This window comes from Sorex araneus, chromosome 3 (assembly GCF_027595985.1).
Source record: "Sorex araneus isolate mSorAra2 chromosome 3, mSorAra2.pri, whole genome shotgun sequence".
Classification (NCBI taxonomy): domain Eukaryota; kingdom Metazoa; phylum Chordata; class Mammalia; order Eulipotyphla; family Soricidae; genus Sorex; species Sorex araneus.
Genome location: NC_073304.1, coordinates 35,301,971 through 35,324,056, shown reverse-complemented (window position 1 = coordinate 35,324,056; position 22,086 = coordinate 35,301,971). Strand labels below are relative to the sequence as shown.

The window sequence follows — 22,086 nt, the reverse complement described above, 5'->3', positions numbered from 1 at the left end:
ACCTCTGTCCAGTAGAAATATAATATAAGCCATTTGTATGATTTTTAATTTCCTAGTGACTATTTTTTAAAGAAACGGGTGAAATTAATTTAACAATGTATTTTAGTTACCTCACTATTCAATATGTCATCAATATAAACATTACTAATGGAATATTTTACATTATATTTTGTTAGACTGTCTTCCTAGTGTTCTATGCAGAATGTACTTATCTGAGCTCAAATTTGCCATATTAAAAGTGCTTTCGGGGCTGGAGTTATAGCACAGCATTTGCCTTGCACGCAGCCGACCTGGGTTCGATTCCCAGAATCCCATATGGTCCCCCAGCATCGCCAGGAGTGATTCCTGAGTGCAGAGGCAGGAGTAACCCCTGAGCATTGCCGGGTGTGACTCAAAAAGGAAAAAAAAGTGCTTTCTACCTAGAGCTGGGGCAATAACACAGACCACCAGGGTTCAATCCTCAGCACCCCATATGGTCCTCCAAGTCCTGTCAAGAATGATCCCTTTAAAATTAGGAAAATAAAAAAAAAAAACATTAAGAAAATGATGACTGGAGGAACCAGTTGGGATGGGAGATGCATGCCAAAAGTAGATAATGGACCAAATATGATGACCTCTCAGTGTCTGTGTTGCAAGCCATAATAATGCCCAAGAGTAGAGAGAAAGTATGGGAAATATTGTCTGCCATAGAGGCATGGGGAGGGTGGGAAAGGGGGGGTATACCTGGGATATTGGCGGTGAAGAATGTGCACTGGTGGAGGGATGGGTGTTTGATCATTGTGAGATTGTAACCCAAACATGAAAGCTTGTACTATCTCACGGTGATTCAATAAAATTTTAAAAATTAAAAAAAAAAGAATGATCTCTGAGTGCAGAGGGCAGAGTAAGTCCTGAGCAGTGCTGAGTATAGCACACAAAACAATACAAGAACAAAAAGAGTGTGTTACAGCCACATTTGGCTACTGGTTTTTGTGTTAAAAATAACTGATGTATGGTTATTAATTGACTCTGAGTTCTAGCTGACTTCTCAGTAGTTTTGGTATAAAACTTTATAAAAGAACTTTAACTGCTTCTTCCCTTGATTTCCTCATCTGAAAGGAAATGTACTTTTCTTACCAATATGATAGGATCGTGATATAATAAAATTAGAAACTGAAATGAGGGCAGTTTAAAAGGCTAAAAAATTCATGCAAACAGGAGGCATAATTATTCCAAGAATAGAGTGAACTTTGATGGTTCTTGCTCCTACAGTATTCCTTAGCACACCTGCAATCTTTAGTAGCTGTTGCAGATTCTTACAAGAGACTGAAGTCTTGAAGACCACAATTTTGATACTCAGTGGAAGATATAATTCCCATTTCTATGTTAGCAAGTCCAATATAACTGACTTTCTTTGGAAATAGTTATTACTCTCTTTAAATGATCTGGATTCTGTTTGTTCCCATAACTTTCTTTATTAACATGACCAAAATAAAACAAAATGCTGAAGCACTCAACCTTTTAATAGAAAAACAAACAAACAAACAATGGGGCTGGAGCAATAGCACAGCGGGTAGGGCGTAGGGCGTTTGCCTTGCACGCAGCCGACCCGGGTTCGATTCCCAGCATCCCATATGGTCCCCTGAGCACCACCAGGGGTAATTCCTGAGTGCAGAGCCAGGAGTAACCCCTGTGCATCGCCAGGTGTGATCCAAAAAAAAAAAAACCTCAATGACCATAGAAGAGTAAAGCTTGAGTCGGATCTCTGATGCCATTCACATGAACGGACCACCCTCATCACTAAAAAATAGAAGGGGGATAAATAGTTATCTCCATTGGAGTAGATGAGTGTGGTAGAGATTCTTACTTAAGTTAATATCATTATGAATAATAAGATGCCTTTACCATAGAGAGAAAGGAAGAGGCAGGACACCAACTAATTAACATTAGTTAATTAATTAGTTAATTAGTCTGGTCATTTTTTTTAATACATAGTGCTCATGTACTATTCAGAGACCAAAACAGAGACAGAGAGAAAAACACATTTACTATCACCAAGTTTTCCAGAGGACTCACGAATCGTCTTTTGTTGTTGTTTTGGTTTGGGGATCACACCCAGTGATGCACAGGGCTTATTTCTGGCTCAGCATTCAGTACTCCTGGCAGTGCTCATTGTACCATATTGAATACCTGAGATCAAATCTGAGTCAGCCACGAGCAAGGCATACGCCCTATCCACTGTACCATTGCTCTGCTCCCAGGAATGGTCATTTTAAATGAACATTTAAATTGATCTTTCAAAAGAAAATTCTCCGCAAGTTGTTAATGCTTCTTCCCAAACATTCTGCTTGCTCACCTGCCATGACTGATTTGTCACTATTAGTATTCTAAGAAATGGTAAAGAAAGGTATTTAAATTATTGTAATTTGGGGGCTGGGGCGATAGTACAGCGGGTAAGGCGTTTGTTTGCCTTGCACGAGACCGACCCGGGTTCGATTCCCAGCATCCCATATGGTCCCCTGTGCACTGCCAGGAGTAATTCCTGAGCACAGAGCCAGAAGTAACCCCTGAGCATTGCCGGGTGTGACCCCCCCAAAAAAAAGCAAAAAAATATATATATTGTAATTTCAACTTTACATATGCAGTAAGCCAAGGGAGCAGGGAAGGCAGGGAGGGGAAACTGTTCTCTTGCCTGCTGTGATTTGTCTCTGTCAGCCTAACCTCAGGAAGACACTTATATAAACTTTAAGCCATCCTAAATTCCCCACCCTTCCAGACCACATCTTCCACTCCTGAGTTTCTTTCTCTCTTTCTTTCTTTATTTCTTTCTTTTCTTTTTCTTTCTCTTTTTTCTTTGATTTTTAATTTTATTTTATTTTATAAGATTTTTCACAATAATTTATTGCATTCAATATTCCAACACCAATCCACCAACATTACATCTTACCCACCACCATTAATTCTAATTTTCCCAACCACCACCCAAGCCTGTCCCAATATCAGGTCCTAAATAATTTATTTTGTATTGCTTGTCTTGAATAATTCTCTAAAAATGATCAAAATAAGTTTTCCTTAGAAGAAAGTGTGTGACAGTTGTTGTATCTCACCATGGGGCCATTGAGTCCTTGTATAAGAGATTACTAACATGTTGTTTTAGGTGGAGTCTTAAGTGTTAACATTTTTTTTAATTGAAATTGGTTCTTCTACTTACATCCTATCCAATGTGTGCTACTCCTGATATATCAGTGGTATAGAGTATGAAATGTCGCTTCAGGAATTCTAAAAATTTAAATAAGATGTTACAGCTGGCGGCTGGAGTGATGGCACAGCTGGTAGGGGGTTTGCCTTGCACACAGCTGACCTGGGTTCGATTCCTCCGCCCCTTTTGGAGAGCCTGGCAAGCTACCGAGAGTATCTCGCCCGCCGGGCAGAACCTCGCAAGCTACCTGCGGCGTGTTCCATATGCCAAAAACAGTAACGAGTCTCACAATGGAGACGTTACTGGTGCCCCATCGAGCTAACGATGAACAGAATGACAGTGATAGTGACAGTGACAGCTGGAATTAAATTTTTTATTTTGGGGTCTGAAGGCAGCTCTGCAGAGAACTCTTCCGAGATTAATTCGTGAGTCTCTGCATTACGTCTGCCTCTTTTTCAAGGCATCGGAAGTCTACCCCTTCTCGGTGGCGTTGCCATGGAGAGCGGACCCCGCCCTAACAACCGTTGCTAAGGGGCGGACACTTCGAATGCACTAATCCTGGGTCGAACAGCTAGGGCGCATGCGACAACCTTCTCTCGCGAGATTTCGTTTTCCCGGAAGTGCTGGCGGACCTTCTGCGAACGGCGTCGCGATGTGCAGGGACTGTGTGGAGAAGGAGTACCCCAACCGGGTGAGCGAGTGGGCGCCAAGAACTTCCCGTTCCCTTGGCCCATGTTCCGCCCCATGAGGCTTCTCCTCCTCGCGGCCCGTCTTCCCGATGAGACTGGGCGCGGGGCACCGCACTGCCACCACATCAGTGACCCGGCGGCTGTATTTTGACACCTGGCAGCCGATTCCGTTGTTTCCGCGCCGGCAGCTGGCGCCCCCCCGCCCCCCACACACACACACCAGCAACAGCCCTGGCAGAGGGCCACTCCCACCGCCAACCCCCAGTCCTCGCCCTCGGTTAGGTGGAGCTCACTTTTCTCCCTTCCAGCGCCCGGCACACCGGAGCGCATCTATTCGAACCCAGTTTCCAAGGTGAAGAAACTTGATGTCCAAGGGCGCGAGGGAATCATTGCTAGTTGATATGAGAACCTAGACGAGCGATGTTCAGCTTCCTTGCCTGTCAACTTTTTTTTCCTTTTGGGGTCACACCCGGCGATGCCCTGGAGGTGCTTGGGGACGGGGTGGCGGGGGGCGGGGGCGTTGAACCATATGAGATGACGGGGATCAAACCCAGGTCGGTCGTGTGCAGGGCAAACACCCTACCCACTACACTATCACTTTAGCCCTTGTCAGGTTTTTTGTTTGTTTGTTTGTTTGGTAACTTTAAATCTCTGTCCAGCTCGGGCTCAAGCGAGTGGGGAAGCTCACTCACTCTTCGTCGTTCAAGGTATGCACACTGCACTGTGTGTAGCTGGACTAAGGTTTGCTAGGCCAGGAAGGAGTACCAAAGAAAGGGAGCTTCGTGTTACCCAAGAGCTGACGCTGGGAAAGAGTCCGTGATGAACGGAAAAGTAGTACGGTTTGTAAAGGCTGTTCAAGGCTAGGGGAAAGAGGTGAGCAGTGGGAGATGACCTTGTGTCTTCCCCAAAGGTGGATTTCAGTCGAGACTGGATAGTTGTGACTAAGGTACAAAAGAAGGAAAGTTGGAGCCAAGGGTTGGAGCAAAAGAACAGAAACAAGAAATTTTTTTTTAGTTTTTGGGTATTTGAGCCACACAGGTGGTTCTCAAGGGCTGTTGCTGGCTCTGTGCTCGGGAGTGACCCCTGGCGGTTCTCGGGGGAATCTTTTACGCTTAGAAAATAAAGATTATTCATAATGACATTTGTAGTAGTACTGTGAAGTGTGTGATATAGAATATAGTACCTTGATAAGTGAGTAATGAAAATAAATGAGAGAATGGCACCTCCGCTCCTAAAGGGCCATGATCCCAGAGGCATACAAACCAATTTTGGAACCCAGCAGCTTCTGGCAGAAATTTCTCTGAACTTAATTACTAAAATACCAGAAACCCAAAATCACACGCTCTTCAATATCAGCAGTAGAAAACAAATGATCAAAAGATGCCTTTTCGACATGTTTGATTGGGGAAAATTCCAAATAATGATAGTGAGTTTCCTGTTGGAACATTGAATGTAAACAAAGTAAAGAGAGAGTAAAGTGAAAATCATCGGCCACGCAGGCAGGGTGGGGGGCGGGATGGGAGGTATATTGGGGTTCTTGGTGGTGGAACATGTGCACTGGTGAAGGGATGGGTGTTTGATTATTGTATGACTGAGACTTAAATCTGAAAGCTTTGTAACTATTCTCACGGTGATTCAATAATAAAAAATAAATAAAAGAAAATAAGAGAAGTCATTGTCAGCTAGTGGAATTTCCATTTGATAGCATCTAGAGATGTTTTTGTCACAAGCTGGGGTGCAGTAACTTCTAGTAGGTAGAAGTTTTACATTTTATAATTGTTTCACATGCTTTATGGATTGTATCATGCTTTTTTTTTTTTAAAGGTCAACAATATTTTTTAGGAGTCCAGTCATTTGCATTATACATTACAGGGACAGAGGGAGGTGTTTGCTGTGGAGGATGGTAGAGGTTGGATTTATTTTGTTTTAAGGGCCACTCCTGTTGTTATTCTGACTTGGAAGGCCTTGCAGTGCTTATGTCTGAAATCTTGAAGTCTTACATGGAAGTCATATGCCATATCCCCAGCCTTGGTCAGATTTTAAAAAAAGAATTTTTTAATCATGTTTCATTGAAGTTGAGTGTAAATCCCTCAGAGGAATCAGTGAAAATGAGGTTGGAGTTTGGGTACAATTCAAACAGATGATGTAGTCAGCAAATAAAGTGTTCAAATAGAAAGAATTTTCTCTCGGGTTAAAAAAAAAAATATGTAGATACTCTTATGTTAAGAGTCATTGATGTGTTGAATAAATCTCCAACCCCTGAGGGTGTTGGGTGGGGTGGAGGGATGTAGAGAAGAAGCAGAATATATTCCTGATCTTTAAGGAATAATTTAGGAAATAAAAATAAAATGAAATGGGGCTAGGAAGATAGCTCACATGACTGGAGCATAGGCTTTGCCTGTAGGAGGCCTTGATTTGATCCCTACTACCACATGGTCCCTCTGAGCATTGAACCAGAAGTAGCCCCTGCACACCATAATTTAGTTGAAATTAAAAATTTTAATAAAGTATAGAAAAATTTGTGAAGGATTGCAGTGATTTAAAAACAAGAAAAGGAACTGGAGAGTTAGGACAGGGGGTAGGGTGCTGACTCAGATGCTATTTCTAGCACCACATATGGTCCAGGAGTGATCCCTGAGTGTCGAGCCAAGAGTGTGTCCTAGCACAGCCAGGTGTGACCAAAAACCACAGAATTAAAACTAGGAAAGTTCTCTCATAAGTACTTTGATTTAATTCTATTCTAAAGTAATCAGGGCTGGGGCTGGAGTGATAGCACAGCGGGTAGGGCGTTTGCCTTGCACGCGGCTGACCCGGGTTCAAATCCCAGCATCCCATATGGTCCCCTGAGCACCGCCAGGGGTGATTCCTGAGTGCATGGGCCAGGAGTGACCCCTGTACATTGCTGGGTGTGACCCAAAAAGCAAAAAATAAATAAATAAATAAAGTAATCAGGGCTATCATGAGGAAGATTTAAACTTTGGCACTTCAGAAGGTTTATTTCAAAATAATTGATAGGTGAATGTATGGTATTGTAAACTTTGAATTAGGAGAACTTTAACAGATTTTTCAATAAATGGAATGGAGTTATACAAGAAAAATCTAACTCTTCATGTAATTATAGACATGGAAGAGCCTGGTAAGGTCCTCGTGGCGTGTTTGATATGCCAAATACAATAACAATAACAGGTCTCATTCCCTTGACCCTGAAAAGAGCCTCCAATCATTGGGAAAAACGAATGAGAGGCTGCTAAAATCTCAGGGCTGGGACGAATGGAGACGTTACTGGTGCCCACTCGAGTAAATCAATTGACAACGGGATGACAGTGATAATTGACCATTTGAAATTTCAAATTTCTTTTTTTTAAAAAGGTTAAAGTCATGAGATCTTTTAAGGGCAGTAACACCAGAAGCCATTCTATTTGAGCTTAGCAAAGGAAAGAGTAATAAGATAGTGGAAGCTAGTGTAGCTTACTCATTCAAAACAATTGACAGACTCTCAAATAGATCACTTTCCTTGCGAAACAGTTGGCAAAATAAAGCAATGCATTGTTACCATGCTGGAAAGCTCTCTTAATGGTAGAATGAATAGGTAATAAGTATTTTTGTTTTCATAACATTATCTGGAGCTTTGTGGTAGAGATTTTTCAGGAACTAGAAATATACAGTACTAAATTCCAAATAGACCTCTGGCCTACTTGCTTGTAATGTTATACCAAGAACTTAAGTTCAAGCATGTATCAATTTGGAAGTGACCTGTAGTTTATTTTCTGAAATCTAGTTTTATTACTAGAAAAAAAACCAAAAAACAAACAAAAAAAAAACTCAACCTATTTTTTTCTTTTTGGAGAATTTTTTGAAAAACAATTAGAACTAGAATTCTGCTGCATAATTTTTTTTTTTAAATTCTGTTACCCTCCCATTCTTGTTCCTTCTTTACTGTTGATATTAAGGGATGCAGACACTGGTTGTGTTGCTTGCTCGGGTCACACACTGGGTCACAGTGCTCACAAAGGTTGGTGCTTCTTTAGTTATGGCGCTTTTGAGAGGTTCCACCAATTTTTGTGGTGCTTACGCACACCCGACTGCAGTGCAGATGAAAATCGCAGCATCAGGGCTTGCTGACAGTGCTCAGCACATGTACAGCTTGGGAGATGGGACTCATGCCCCAGTGCTGGAGAGGCAGATGTTCCGAGCCACCATGCTGTTTCTCCAGACCCAAGAACTCCAGAGCATGTTCTGATAATTCATCAGCCACAAAATTGTTATAAAACATTTTCCACATCAAGCGGGGAATGAAACCTTTAAACTTTTTAGTAATGCAGTAGCCCTGGAGAAAGATGTGATTGATTTAGATTAATCATAAGGAAATGATCAGTGTGAATTAGTCATAAGCTTCAATTAGAAACTACATGTCTTATATATCACCTAAACTAAGCTACCAAAGTTCATGTACTTAAATTATACATGCAGTTTAGCATTTAACCATATTTAGTTGAATATTGAGTCTGATGTATAATAGGTAAAACAGGTATATGGGAATTGATGCTTTAAGACTATGATTTTCTGCATTCTTAAACACGTACATTAAAAAATTTTAATCAGAGAAGGAGAGATAGTACAGTGGGTAGGGTGCTTGCCTTGCTTGCATCCAGCTGGGGTTTAATCCCTTCCAAGAGTGACCCCTGAGTGCAGGGCCAGGAATGAGTCCTGAGCACAGCAGGGTATGCCCACCCCCCCAAAAAAAAGTCTTAAATCACGATCTTGATCTCCCACTTAAGATAGTGGGAATATAAGAGCAGACTAAATCTGTATCAAGAAAGGAACTAACATAGATTGGAGTAGAAATTAATGATGTAGAAAATAGAGAAAATAAAGCTAAAGCCTGACTCTTTAAACACTATATTCATCATTTTAAATGTTAGACTTTTCTCAACAAAATATATGTAATGTTAAGCTGTATCATCTGAAAAAAGTAAATCAGAAAAACCAAATTTGTCTAATCTTGGTCAAAGTAAATTTCTCAAATTCTTAAGATTTTCATCTACTGTCATTCCAGTTATCATTTTGATATCATTCCACCACTTCTTGAGCATTTACATGCTTTATAAAGCCTCAGCAACATTTATTGGAGTCACATTGTCTAAGAGTTTTTGGCATTTGCTTTTTCCCACATCTTGATGAACCTGTTAAAAAGTTCCTATTATTACTTTGAATTCATTTCTTCCTTCTTTTTCTTTCTATTATTGTTGTTCTTAATGGCGACCACATATGATATTTAATTTATACATTTGGTTGCAGTGTTCTCACACTCAGCCATGGTGCTTGCCAGAGGTCAGACACTTTAATTGTGGTGCTTGCACATACACTCACTGGAGATTGGATTTATTTCGTGTGAGTTTGAGTTTGTGGAGCTCACATACACTGCTTACAGTACTTCCCAGGGTTGCCACACTTGCTCACTAGGGGTCACACTTCCTGGCTCTGGGGATGATGTGTCTTTTAGTGATGGAAAGGGCATTGCACTCCTTTAGGTTGTGCTCATTCACACCTGTCTGTGGTGTAGATGGAAATTGCTTTCAGTGCTGTGGGTCACTGATAGCATTTCTGCCAGGATAGCACTTGACACCTGTGGCAGCACCAGGGATTGAACTTGAGATTGTATGCTTGTAAGGTCAGCACTCTTAAGATGATGAGCTGTTCCTTCGGACCCTTGTTCTGTGATTTCTTAAAATCCTTGAGAGTCAGCTTGTATAGATTAAAAACAGTCCCAATTCAATCCTCAGCAAGATTTTTGGATTTGGGGGGGGGGGGGTTGGGTGTTTTTGTTTTTGTTTTTTTACAGTGCCAAGGATGAAACCTGTGGCCACACTCATACAAGGCAAGTGCTCTATTGTTGAACTGCATTCCCGAACTTCAGCAGACTTTTTAATAAAAATCTATAAACTAAATCTATAATTTGTATGAAAATGAAAGAACCTTAACTTTCCAAGTTACAGGGCATAAACCCCAGAGTTAGGACATACTACAAAGCTACAAGATGTAATACTAGTACATTTAAACTTTCCACAGAGATTCCACTACAATTCAATGAGGAAAGAATAATCTTTACAACATACATTGCCAGAACAACTGGGTAGCCATATGGAAATAATAAAGCTTGATCCATTTTATGTGGAAAATTCTGTCAAAATGGATTATAAACCTAAACCTACTATAAGGTAGCACTGTAGCACTTTTGTCCATTGTTCATCAATTTGCTCGAGTGGGCACCAGTAAGGTCTCCATTGTGAGACTTGTTACTGTTTTTGGCATATCGAATATGACAGGTAGCTTGCCAGGCTCTGCTGTGCATGCGGGTGGGATACTCTCGGTAGCTTGCCGGGCTCTCTGAGAGGGACAGGGGAATCAAGCCTGGGTCGGCCGCATGCAGGGCAAATGCCCTAACTACTGTGCTATCACTCCAGTCCTACTATAAGGTAAATGAGTAAAATTTTCAGGTAAAAACCTTTGCAGCCTTGCAAATGTTTTAGAAGACAAGCACAGCTAGTAAAAAAAAGAGTTTGGTACATTGGGCTTCTTAAAAAAAGTGCTCTTCAAATAACATTTGTAAAACTGCAAGCCAGTGGGACATAGAGATAGTATAGCAGGTTAGGCACTTGCCTTGCATGCAGCTGACCCAAGTCAATCCCCAGCACCCTTATTCTCTCCCAAGCTCCACTGGGAGTGATCCCTGAGTTATGGTTGGTTTTCTACAAGTGCCTTATCCTCTGTACTATCTCTCCAGTCCATGAATTAGAGTCTTTATAAAATCACTTATCACGTATTAGTAAACCCTTAATAGAGTCTCTTGAGCCAGAAACATGTTGTGTTTGGGTTCTTAGTGATAAACAAAAAGCATTTCTCGGGGCTGGAGCGATACAGCGGGTAGGGCTTTGCCTTGCATGCAGCCGTCCCGAGTTCGATCCCCAGCATCCCATATGGTCCCCTGAGCACTGCCAGGAGTAACTCCTGAGTGCAAAGACATATGCACAGAGTAACCCCTGTGCATCGCCAGGTGAGACCCCCCCCCAAAAAAAAGCATTTCTCCCTGAATGCCATGGTGTTAGTCAAAAGAATGCAGGACTTAACCTCTTCCTGAATCATAGTTCTATAAACATCTGTAAAAATGAATTTATCTTTTTGTTTCATAGTATTAGGGTTTAATAAAATGCTGTTTCAAGAATCAACTCAGCATAACTATAAGATTATTTCTATTATAGCTCAGCATTTATATTCTGATTGAATTTTAATTCAAATCTTATGACACCTTGTTTAATGTTGTTGGATATTAGATTTTCCTAATTTTTTTCCTTTTTGTAGTTTATATAATTAAAACTTCATTAAGTTGTTTCCAAATTGCTTTTTGCATTTAGTCCTCTCTCTTAAATACAGTTGCTGTCCACAGAGACTTAAAGCTCTTAAGTCTTAAAGCTTGCTTCTATTCTATTGACTATGAATAGCAAATACTTTCAGAGTAAAGCTGGCAGTTTCAAAAATTACTTGGTAGAATTTCAGACAAATACGGTGTGGTCTAATTTTTGCATTTCCATACCATAGTCGGCCAGGGACATAGCTCAGTGGGCGAGCACTTACCTTGTATATATGAGGCCTGGCATTTAATCTCTGGACTCAGAAACAGCAAACAGTCTATTAATCATTTTCACCAAGGACTTTGAAATCTAAGGGTACTAATTGCTAATTTTAATAATTTAGGGTACCATCTGCCTGGAGAATGGATCTTTTTTGCTGAACTTTACAGGCTGTGCAGTATGCAATAAGCGAGATTTTATGCTGATCACAAACAGATCTTTGAAAGAGGAAGATGGAGAAGAAATTGTTACCTATGACCGTAAGTAGACTGTTTCCATGTGAGTCTGTTAGCACATATCACCTTTTGGAATTTGGTATTTTGTACAGAGTATTAGGAGGCACATTTATATTATTGTATTACAACACATAGCTTGTAGTTAGATTTTTAAAAGGAAAACACATGGCACTTCATGTATCTAGTATTCTAGATATTCTGCATAAATGGCTTTTGCAGATAATGGAGGCTTATTGTTTATCTTCCAATTTTTGTTATTTATTTCTGTTTATGCCTTCAGAAACCAGATATTTAGAAGGGCTATTTTATTTATTTATTTTGACCTTAGCACACGACAGGGACGAATGGAAACATAACTGGCGCCCATTCGAACAAATCCATGAACAATGGGATGACAGTGATACAGTGCTACAGTGATTTATTTTGATCTTAGAGTCATCCTGTGGATTTTTACTTTCTATTATAGTATGTCCTTGATCACTATTAAAATGTTTAGGACTGCTTACTCCTTATATTTTAATAACCCTGGATAGCATTGTGGTTTTGGTCTTATTTGTTTTGTGATAGCCTTCTCTGCTTTCTTATCTCACTGTCAGTGATTTGTTTTCTTTTCTGAGGGAGCGGAGCGCTAGGAGGTTTGGGTCAGGCTCAACAGTACTCAGAGACTTACTACTGGCTCTGCTTGGGCATCATATGGTTCCTGGGATTGAACAGGAGTTAGCTGCATGTATGGCAAGTGCCTTGACTCCTGTACATTCTCTCTTTCTAGCACAGTCACTTTTCTTCTTTTGCTACTCCAAGTGTGCTACTTTCATTTGCTGCCTTTATGTTTGATGCTGGGAGATCGAATAAATTGTGTATGATAAAAAATTGATTCTGAAGCCAAAAAGTATAGCCGAAGTGACATATGCACTTATATGTTCACCACAGCACTGTTTACAATAGCCAGAATCTGGAAAAAACCCGAGTGCCCTAGAACAGATGACTGGTTGAAGAAACTCTGGTATATCTATACAATGGAATACTATGCAGCTGTTAGAAAAAATGAGGTCATGACGTTTGCATATAAGTGGATCAACATGGAAAGTATCATGCTAAGTGAAATGAGTCAGAAAGAGAGAGACAGACATAGAAAGATTGCACTCATCTGTGGAACATAGAATAATAGACTATAAGACTAACGTCCAAGAATAGTAGAAATAAGTACCAGGAGATTGTCTCCATGGCATGGAGGCTGGTCTCTCATTCTGGGTAACTCAGGGAAGGGACCACCAAGTAAAATGTGGTTGGAGGTCATGTGGGGGAAGGGTGATGCAGGCCGAATACAGACTAGAGACTGAACACAATGGCCACTCAACACCTTTATTGCAAACCACAACACCTAATCAGAAAGAGAGAACAAAAGGGAATTCCCTGCCATAGTGGCAGGGTGGGGTGGGGGGAGACGGGACTGGGGAGGGGGGAGGGATGTTGGGTTTACTGGTGGTGGAGAATGGGCACTGGTGAAGGGATGGGTTATCGAACTTTGTATGGGGGAAACATGAGCACAAAGATGTATGGATCTGTAACTGTACCCTCACGATGACTCTCTAATTAAAAATAAACTAATAAAAAAAAATAAATAAAAAAAATTGATTCTGAGGTTGACACTAAGAATTTCTATAAGTATCTATGAGTATCTATACTTTATTTATCACAGATACTGTGACAAGAATTTGGAGTGGTCACGTCTTTTTATTTGCTTTCAGCTCTTTGGTATGTCCTGAACATAAGAGAAATGTGCAAAATTTTGAAAGGGGTATAAAATAAACAGAATGATTAGAGTCAAACTTGGAAAATGTTAGTATATACTCCTTTAAGCCTTGATTTATTCTACATGATAGGGCAGTGTGGTTAAAAATATAAGTTCTAGAACTGGAGAACTTGAATTTGAATTTGATTCTAACATTTCTTAGCTTGATAAACTTCCTAGGTGCTTAACACAGTATATCTTTTTTCCTTTATGTCTTTTATTTTTTATCTATATAAGCACAATTTTTGTTATCACTGAGAATAAGTTTTTATGTAGTTTCCATGTGGAAAAACCCAAAAAACTGACATATTAGTTGATTAGCGTAGAGAGCTTTCAGTGGGAATTAATAAATCACAGTAAGTCTCTGAGATCAGGCCCTTCATTTTATCCTGTTGCTATGTGACAGATTTGGAGTTTCTTATCAAGGTAGATATTATAATGGGCTTCCTGCTGTGTTAAATATGACAGAGTTAAGATTCTTTTAAAGTAGTATCATACTGTGAATGGAAACTTTGCTGTCTTAAGACTTCTAAGACTTAATTAAGTATTTCTGTTTCTGCAGATTTGTGTAAGAATTGTCATCATGTAGTTGCCAGGCATGAGTACACATTCAGTATCATGGATGAATTTCAGGTAAATGTATAAATACAGGTACCTGTGTATTGTTTGCTTTTGTTTGGGGACCACACCCAGCAATGCCTGGGCTACTTCCTACTCAGTGCTCAAGGTCACCCCTGCAGTTCTGGGAGTGGAGGAATACCACAATGATGCTGTGTATGCCATCGGATCATTTCCCTGGTCCAGTATGCGTATATTATTGACGTAGGGAAGGGAGGTTATGTTGGGGAATAATAAAACTGTCTCTGAAAATACAGGTACAGTTTTTGTAAATAAAGTACTAGCAAATATTAAAAGAGACCATCTCTTTATTCCCACCTATGTATGTTGAGAAAGACATTTTATATGTTGGTGGCTCTATTCAATTGGTAGATCTGTTTAACCCTGTCTTCTGAAGAGTTAAAAAATGAAAATGAGTGCCCTACAAATGATATCTCAGTCCTGTCATTTTACTTATAAAGAAAAATGATGGAGAGGATCTGAGGCAGGGTTATAGGGGGCAGGTGTATGTTACCTTCTCTCTTTGTTTGCTGCTGTAGTATTTGGGGCCAGACACTTGGTTGCAGTGCTGTGAAGATTACACACTTAGGTAAATGGGATTTGAAGCCAAGATGTGGCTTATTGGTGGAGCATGTGCCTTGTATGTGAAAGATCTTGGTTTCAATCCTGGCATTGCAAACAAGAGGATTAAAAGACTTTACATTAAATATATTTAGTTCTTGTTTAAAATGTGCTAAAAATCTTTTACTTCACTCAGCTAGCTCTTTGATTTATCTTTTCATTATGTCTTTTCCTTTCTCCTGCTGTCTCACTTGAGTAGAACTTTATTTCCCTGTTTGCCCTGTGCTCCTCTTAACCACAAGTTTGTAGCACTGTAGCACAGTCTGCACTGTCGTCCCATTGTTTATCGGTTTGCTTGAGCGGGCATCAGTAACGTCTTCATTGTGAGACTTGTTGTTACTGTTTTGGGCATGTCAAATACACCACGGGTAACTTGCCAGGCTTTGCCATGCGGGCGGGATACCTTGGTAGCTTGCCAGGTTCTCCAAGAGGGACGGAGGAATCAAACCTGGTCGGCCGAGTGCAAGGCAAATGCCCTACCTGCTGTGCTATTGCTCAAGCTCAACCACTGCTTTGTACACTAATTTTTGTTTTCCTGTTACTAAACTATTTTCTTGTGTTTCTTTTAATAGAGCCAAGTCCTCTGACCTTTCCTCAGTTCTTATCTACCTCGTCATCTCTTCTGGATCTGTCTTTATGAAGCATTTCTTCCTCTGAGTCCAATAATAAACTTTCTTACGTCTTTTCAAGTCTTTGCTTTTTCTTTTGGTTCTTTTCCTGGTTTTCCCTAATTGATTTTCCCTTGAGCTTAGTTTTTGGCCTGGAATCCTCTCTATACTCCCTAAAACAGTGAGCATGACCTCTCAGTTTTAGGTGAAAGCTACTAACTTACCTTCCAAGATCTCTTAACATACCCCACATTCCCCCCTTTCTTCCTTTGTTTCTCTTGCTCTTTGTGGTTCCTTGGCCATTTATGATAAGTTCATACCCGCTTCAAATCTATATTACTAAAGCAGTCCCTAAACTGTAGTTCTACCTACTGCCCTAAAATTAACTTCCTTAAAGATACCATTCTGGGGGCTGGAATGATAGCACAGCGGGTAGGGCGTTTGCCTTGCACGTGGCTGACCCGGGTTCGATTCCCAGCATCCCATATGGTCCCCTGAGCACCGCCAGGAGTGATTCCTGAGTGCAGAGCCAGGAGTAACCCTGTGCATTGCTGGGTGTGACCCAAAAAGCAAAAAAAAAAGATACCATTCTGTCATTTCCTAGTCAGTGATTTGCTTGCTCGGTTCCATATTATTGATTCATGCTTTTTTTCTTATCCAACCAACTCTTTGCTTTTTCACGTTGAACTTCAGTTCTGCCTCTCTTCCTCTCCTATACTGCTTTCTCCATTTTCTGAATTCTTCATGTACTTATCACAGGCTCCTTGACTCTTGTGCCTAGTTGCTTGGGTGCTTCCACTGCAGCCTAATGACCACAACAACTCTTTGATTCTTGGCTCTTCTGAAAATGCTCTGAGCTGTTTTGATTTCTTCTCTGACCCCCTTTTGTAGCAGTAGTTCACATTCAAGATGAGATTTTCACCATTGGTGATGTTTAGCTTAGTTTCAGATGTCTTATGGGAAATTTAAACATAATTGAAAGTTGGCAAAGTAGTGTAATTTCTACTCCCAGCTTTAATATACTCTATTTGTATCTTTCTATGGCTTACCATAAGATTATTTTTATTTTATTATTACTTTTTGTTGAATCACTATAAGATACAGTTACAAAGTTGTCTGTGATTGAGTTTCAGACACACAAGGTTCCAACACCTATCTCTTTGCCAGTGTACATTTCCCACAACCAATGTCCCCACTTCACAGGATTATTTTTAAACAAATCCCCAACCGATTACATCTGTAAATATTTATGTATAGCTCCATAAGAGTTAAGAGTTCTATTTTTAAAATCACCTCAATACTCATTGTTGAGCAAAATTTTAACAAAAATTTTTTTGTTGTTGTTGTTTGATGGTTTTTGTTCATTGGTTGGTTTTGTTTGGTTTGTTTTTTTGGGCCCCGATTCTTCTCAGGTCTTACTCCTGACTGTGCCTCAGGGATCATTCCTGCCAGGCTCAGAGGACCATATGCAGTGTTGGGGATTGAACTCAGGTCAACTGCATGCAGGCAATGCAGGGGTCCAACCTGCTGTCTTCTCTTTCTAGTCCCCAAATTTCTGATGGCAAGAATACCAAGGAAATTAGAGACAGAAGTACATTTTTTTTTCTTTTTTGGGTCACACCCAGCGATGCTCAGGGGTTACTCCTGGCTTTGCACTCAGGAATTACTCCTGGTGGTGCTTGGGGGACCATATAGGATGCCGGGGATCGAACCCGGGTCGGCCGAGTGCAAGGCAAACACCTTATCCGCTGTGCTATCGCTCTGGCCCCAGAAGTACATATTTTTAAACAGAAAATGTATTATAAGCCATTACAGTTATCTTTTATTATGTATGAAATGCCAGGAAAACCCCTTTAAGGACTGAGTTTACCTCAAGACTCACGGAGGGAATCATGAAATTATTTTCTCTTCCTCTGTGGACTGAGAAGGGCAGGATATAGGGTAAGGCAATAATAAAAGAAAAGAGCTAAGGGATCCTTAGAATAAAATAAAAGCTTTGGTCTTACCCAAAGGTTACTCCACTTATTCACTGTTTCCATTTCTAGCCTTCAGTTTCGCCTAGGTTAAGGCTCTCCATGAGCTATTGGGGTGAAGTCTTATTCTCCCTACTTCTCCAGTTTTGGTAAAAGATGTCTTAACCTCACCTTATTTTTGACAGCGCTGGTGTTCTTGGTACCCTGTTAGAATTCTAAGCATATTTTCTCACAGAAGGGCTTGCTATATATGGTTAGATTCTATAGTATTTGTACAATATAAATTTAAGAGTCCCTAAAATTCCCTGGGAACCTAATTGCTATGAACGTTACTTCTGTGGGAAACTGATTCTGAATTTTGGACAGTTGACCAATAATAAAATTTGGATTCCAGGCTGTCTATAAATTACAGGCTACAGGTGTAGTCAGCCATACTGATTTCATGATCTTTCCAGATATATCATGTGTTAGATTTTCCCTGTCTTTCTAGTTGGATTGTAAATTTTACAAGGTTAGGCCTTGTCTCTGCCTTATCTCATGTCTACCCGTGCGTCTTGCACACTGAAGAGCATTTAGGCACTTAATAACTTGCCAGTGAATAGATTTGGTATATGCCTAGCTTAACAAAATTTCCCATTTTGACACTATTACTTTTTCATCCTCATTTCTGTCGAATGTTGAAATCCTACTAGACATCCAGTGGGTAAAGGTAGGAGTATTTTAAAGCAGTAAATGATCTTGAAAAGGGATCTTTTTTCTTTTCTTTTTAATTCATGAAACTTGTATTTGTTTGCTGAGCTCTAAACTCCATAAATTTATTTCTACTATGTGTATAAATTTCAAAGTTATTGTAAATTATATTTCCATGCCACAACTAAGCTTTCCCGATGAAGTCACTAGTAGGAAATAGATCTATGCCAGGATCTCATTCTTTGTATCGTGTCATTGTTTATCTCTGTGACCTTCTCTCTAGAAACTGTCTGGATCTATGAAATGCAAACTGCCTTAACCAAAATTTCAAGTGCCTAGCAATCTCAGTGGAGGCTTGGAAAAATGGATAAACCCAACAAGTGTTTGGAGTTTTTTCCTAATGAATATAAAGGATGTTTAAACAAAGGCTTTAAGGTTTCTATATTTGTTGCCATATTAAAATATTCTAGAAAAGAGGCAGGTATAAGAATAGGACTTTGCCTGAGGGATTTTCACCTAAAACAGAATCCCTTCTGTCACCAATATGGATATTTGTCAAACCCCAGAAACATAAAACTCCTTTAATAGATAAAATTTTAGACAATATGACAACTTGCTATTTAAATATGTGATACTTGTGGAATGACATACTAATGGCTATTTATTTTCCTGGAGTAGATAAAATTTTCTCATTCTGTTACATGATTTTTAAAATAATTCCTAGAAAGGAACCATTCTAAGAATAGGAATTTTTCCTCAGGAACCCACACTTCTTTAAATAACTTAACTCAATATGTATGTGTATATTTTTAAGTCCAAGAATGACATTCTTATAGGCATGCTGAATAGAGCATCAGCTTGAATTCAGCTTATATAAATAAAAGACTGTAGAAGCTTAAAATATTGTTGATAGGTGATGGAGAAGTTGATTTTATGTACCAAAAAAAAAAAAGAAAGAAATATTTGACAATTTGTAGAAAACAGTTTTACAAGAGTAAATTAGAGAATCTCTCTCCCTCAAAGTAATTATGAACTTTATCTTTTCTAGGAATATACGATGCTGTGTCTGTTATGTGGCAAAGCTGAAGATACTATCAGTATTCTCCCTGATGACCCCCGACAAATGACTCTGTTATTCTAAAGTTTCTCTGGAGTTCTGTTTTAACTGTGTTGTGTTGGTTTATAATAGCAACAAGCCTAGTTTGTTTATAATGGCAGTTATTTGAACTTTTTCTTCTGCTTGCAACATGTTATTCTTTGAAAGAAAAGAGAAGTTAGGGGCTTGCTTGTCTCTGCAGCTGATATCTTCTGCTAAAGTTCCCAGTTCACATCAGTGCTGCCAGAATGAAGCATCTTGGTTAGCATTTATGTGGTTTAAAAATAACTAGACTTGGGACATACCTCGTTTCCATTTCATGGATTCTATAGAAGTAACCACAGTTCTTTGAAGAAATGACTAAATCTAGTGCTGTGTAATCCTAAATGAGTATCTAATGTGACATAAGCTGGAAGTGCTCTAAAAAAGAAAATATAATGGTTAAAATAAATACAATGATTGAAAATGTTTCCAACTTACAGAGGAGCCAGCTGAAGAAGATCCTAGTGACCAAAGTTGGAAAACTTTGAGCAAAAAAGTTAAATAGCATTAGATTATATCCCAAACTATAAAATATGTTCCTGAGTCTGTGTTGATGTCAATAAATGGTTGATTAAGCAGATGCATAAATTGGAGAGATTTGAAAAATCTCTCATGCAGAATAATTGCAAACAATCTTATGAAGTTTATACCTACTTCTTAAGTGTGAGTTGTGTGGATTGATTTCTTTCCAAAGAGTATATATATTAGAAACAAAATTGTATCCTCTTCATATCTGAGACATTTGGAAATTCTGCACCGAGGCTTTGCTTGTAAGAGGGAGGAATGAGCAAAGTGTTTATTTTTTCCTTGTGAGGCCATACCAGGAAGTGCTCTGGGAGGAAAATTCCTAGCTCTGATGGTGCTCAGACCACGTGTGCCAGGAATTCAACTGGTGTGGACCACATGCAGGGTAAATGCCTTACCTCGTCTTCTATCTCTTTGGCCCCATTTCATTTTTTAAAGTAGAGAAAAGCTTTGTTGTATTACAGGAATAATAGTGATGTTTATTGAGTACTTACTATGTGACAAGACTTTGTGAGCTCTTAATTCTTAACACTTCATGAAGTAACCACTGTTATTATCTCATTTTTAGAGCCAAAGGAACTAAGTTAGAGAACTTACTGGAGGTCACACAGTTTTTACAGTGACTCCCCCTCAATGGTGGCTAGCAGTGGTATGTGTAAAGGTCTGGCAAAGGGAGAGAAAATTCTGTCAGTAGCAACACTCTGAGAAATCTACAGACTTGTTAGACCAAGGTGGTTATTCCAGAAAGTTAAAAGTCAGCTGCTCCTAAGAGATCAATCATTTTATTCCTGGAAAATGTTTTCCACTCCTGCAAATCTTTATCTGACCTGCTGAGGAAATTGCTTGGCAGAATGAATCCAGAAAGCAGAGAAAATGCCTCATTACTTTAAATAGCAGCACTAAGCCCATTATAGCCCCTAAGTTGTCCCTTCTTGAAATTTGCAAATGTTTCTAAGTTAGTCATCTGGAGCTCGAGAGTACGACATTTTTTTTTTTAAATGCCCCACTAAAATCCTCATTAGTACAGTATGTGTAATTTTGGACTGTACAAAAATCTAAAACATAAGATTCTGTATATTTCATGAGTATTAAAATGGCATTAAACTGTGTTTTGTGATATTTATGATTTTATTTAATTTTTTGTAAATATGAACGTATGAAGACCCCTTTGGTGTTTGGGATGTGGTTCAGAGATACAGTACATGCCTTTTTGTATGAGTTTTTGATTCCTAGCACTATACCAAAAAGCAAAGGGAGAAGAAAGACTTTTGAACCCAGGATTACTGGATTCATATTTTTCTGGTCAAATAAAAAGGAACGAGCAACAAAAGCACAGAGGCAGGGTGGGGTGGTGGAGGGTGGGGTGGTGGAGGGTGGGGTGGTGGTGAGAGGGATACTGGGATCATTGGTGGAGGAGAATGGGCACTAGTGGAGGAATGGGTAAACGATCACTGTATGAGTGAAATGCAAACACAAAAGTTCATAAATTTGTAACTATACATCACAATGATTCACTAATAAAAATTTTTTTAAAAATCATACTATGACACTAAAAAAAAATAAAAGGAACCAGCAAAATCAGAAGCCTTCTTTGCTTCACCTTTCTGAAATACAAAAGGAAAAATATCGTATCACCTTTAGGTATGATTGGAAACATGGTCCATCTTGGCCACTGTGTTCACTCCATCAGGTACAGTGCAGAGGTCCAAGTTAGGACCTTGGAGTTAAGTTCGGTGCCTTAGAGGAAAGTGTGGTGGCTTAGAGCGGGGCTTCTAGACCTTTGCACCTGTGACCCCATTTCTCCAGAGAAAGGCAACACAGGCAAGCACATCATTTTGCATTCAGAAATTTGTTGGTGCCAAGTTTTTCATGGCCCTCACATTCAGTTACATGACCACAAATGGAGACTTAAACCCACAGTTTAAGAAGCTAACTTGGGGGGAAGACAGTGGCAGGGGGGTGGGGCAGAGAGAAAGTATAGGAGGTTAGGCACTTACTAGCCTTGCACGTGGTCAATTCAGGTTTGATTCTGCATCACAAAGAATCAAGTGTAAATCTTGATCACAGCCAGGTGTGGTAAGGTGCTTCCCATGCATAGCAATGATCCCGGTTGGATCCACAGCACCACATGGTCTCCCAAACATCACTGGGATCCATGATCCCCAAGCACTGCTGGGTGTGGCCCCAGCCGTCCCACTCCCCCCACAAATGGACTTAGAGAATCCGCCTTACATGTTTATGGTCATAAATTCAGACCCCCAGTTGAGCCAGGTGACTGCTGTTCAACCTGTTTACTCTACTGCCTACAGTCCCCAGCACCACAAGCCAGTCTATAAGCACTGCAGAAAGGGGTGTGACCGCTGGAGAATTCTGTAATTAAAAGATGGAGA

General features: G+C 39.8%; 1 protein-coding gene across 1 annotated transcript; it reads left to right on the top strand.

The window, feature by feature from the left end:
- Positions 1-3,758: 3,758 nt before the first annotated feature.
- On the top strand, positions 3,759-20,805 carry CHURC1 (churchill domain containing 1). Its single transcript, XM_004612353.3, has 4 exons — positions 3,759-3,869; positions 11,620-11,755; positions 14,086-14,156; positions 19,082-20,805. Exons 1-4 carry the CDS (start codon positions 3,759-3,761, stop codon positions 19,172-19,174), a joined length of 411 nt encoding a protein of 136 aa, XP_004612410.2. The 3' UTR covers positions 19,175-20,805.
- The last annotated feature ends 1,281 nt before the right edge of the window (positions 20,806-22,086 follow it).

Coding starts and splice junctions, on each gene's coding strand:
- CHURC1 (XM_004612353.3), top strand. CDS start 3,759: ATGCGACAACCTTCTCTCGCGAGATTTCGTTTTCCCGGAAGTGCTGGC. Junction 11,756..14,085: donor AGAAATTGTTACCTATGACC/GTAAGTAGACTG, acceptor CTGTTTCTGCAG/ATTTGTGTAAGAATTGTCAT. Junction 14,157..19,081: donor GTATCATGGATGAATTTCAG/GTAAATGTATAA, acceptor TATCTTTTCTAG/GAATATACGATGCTGTGTCT.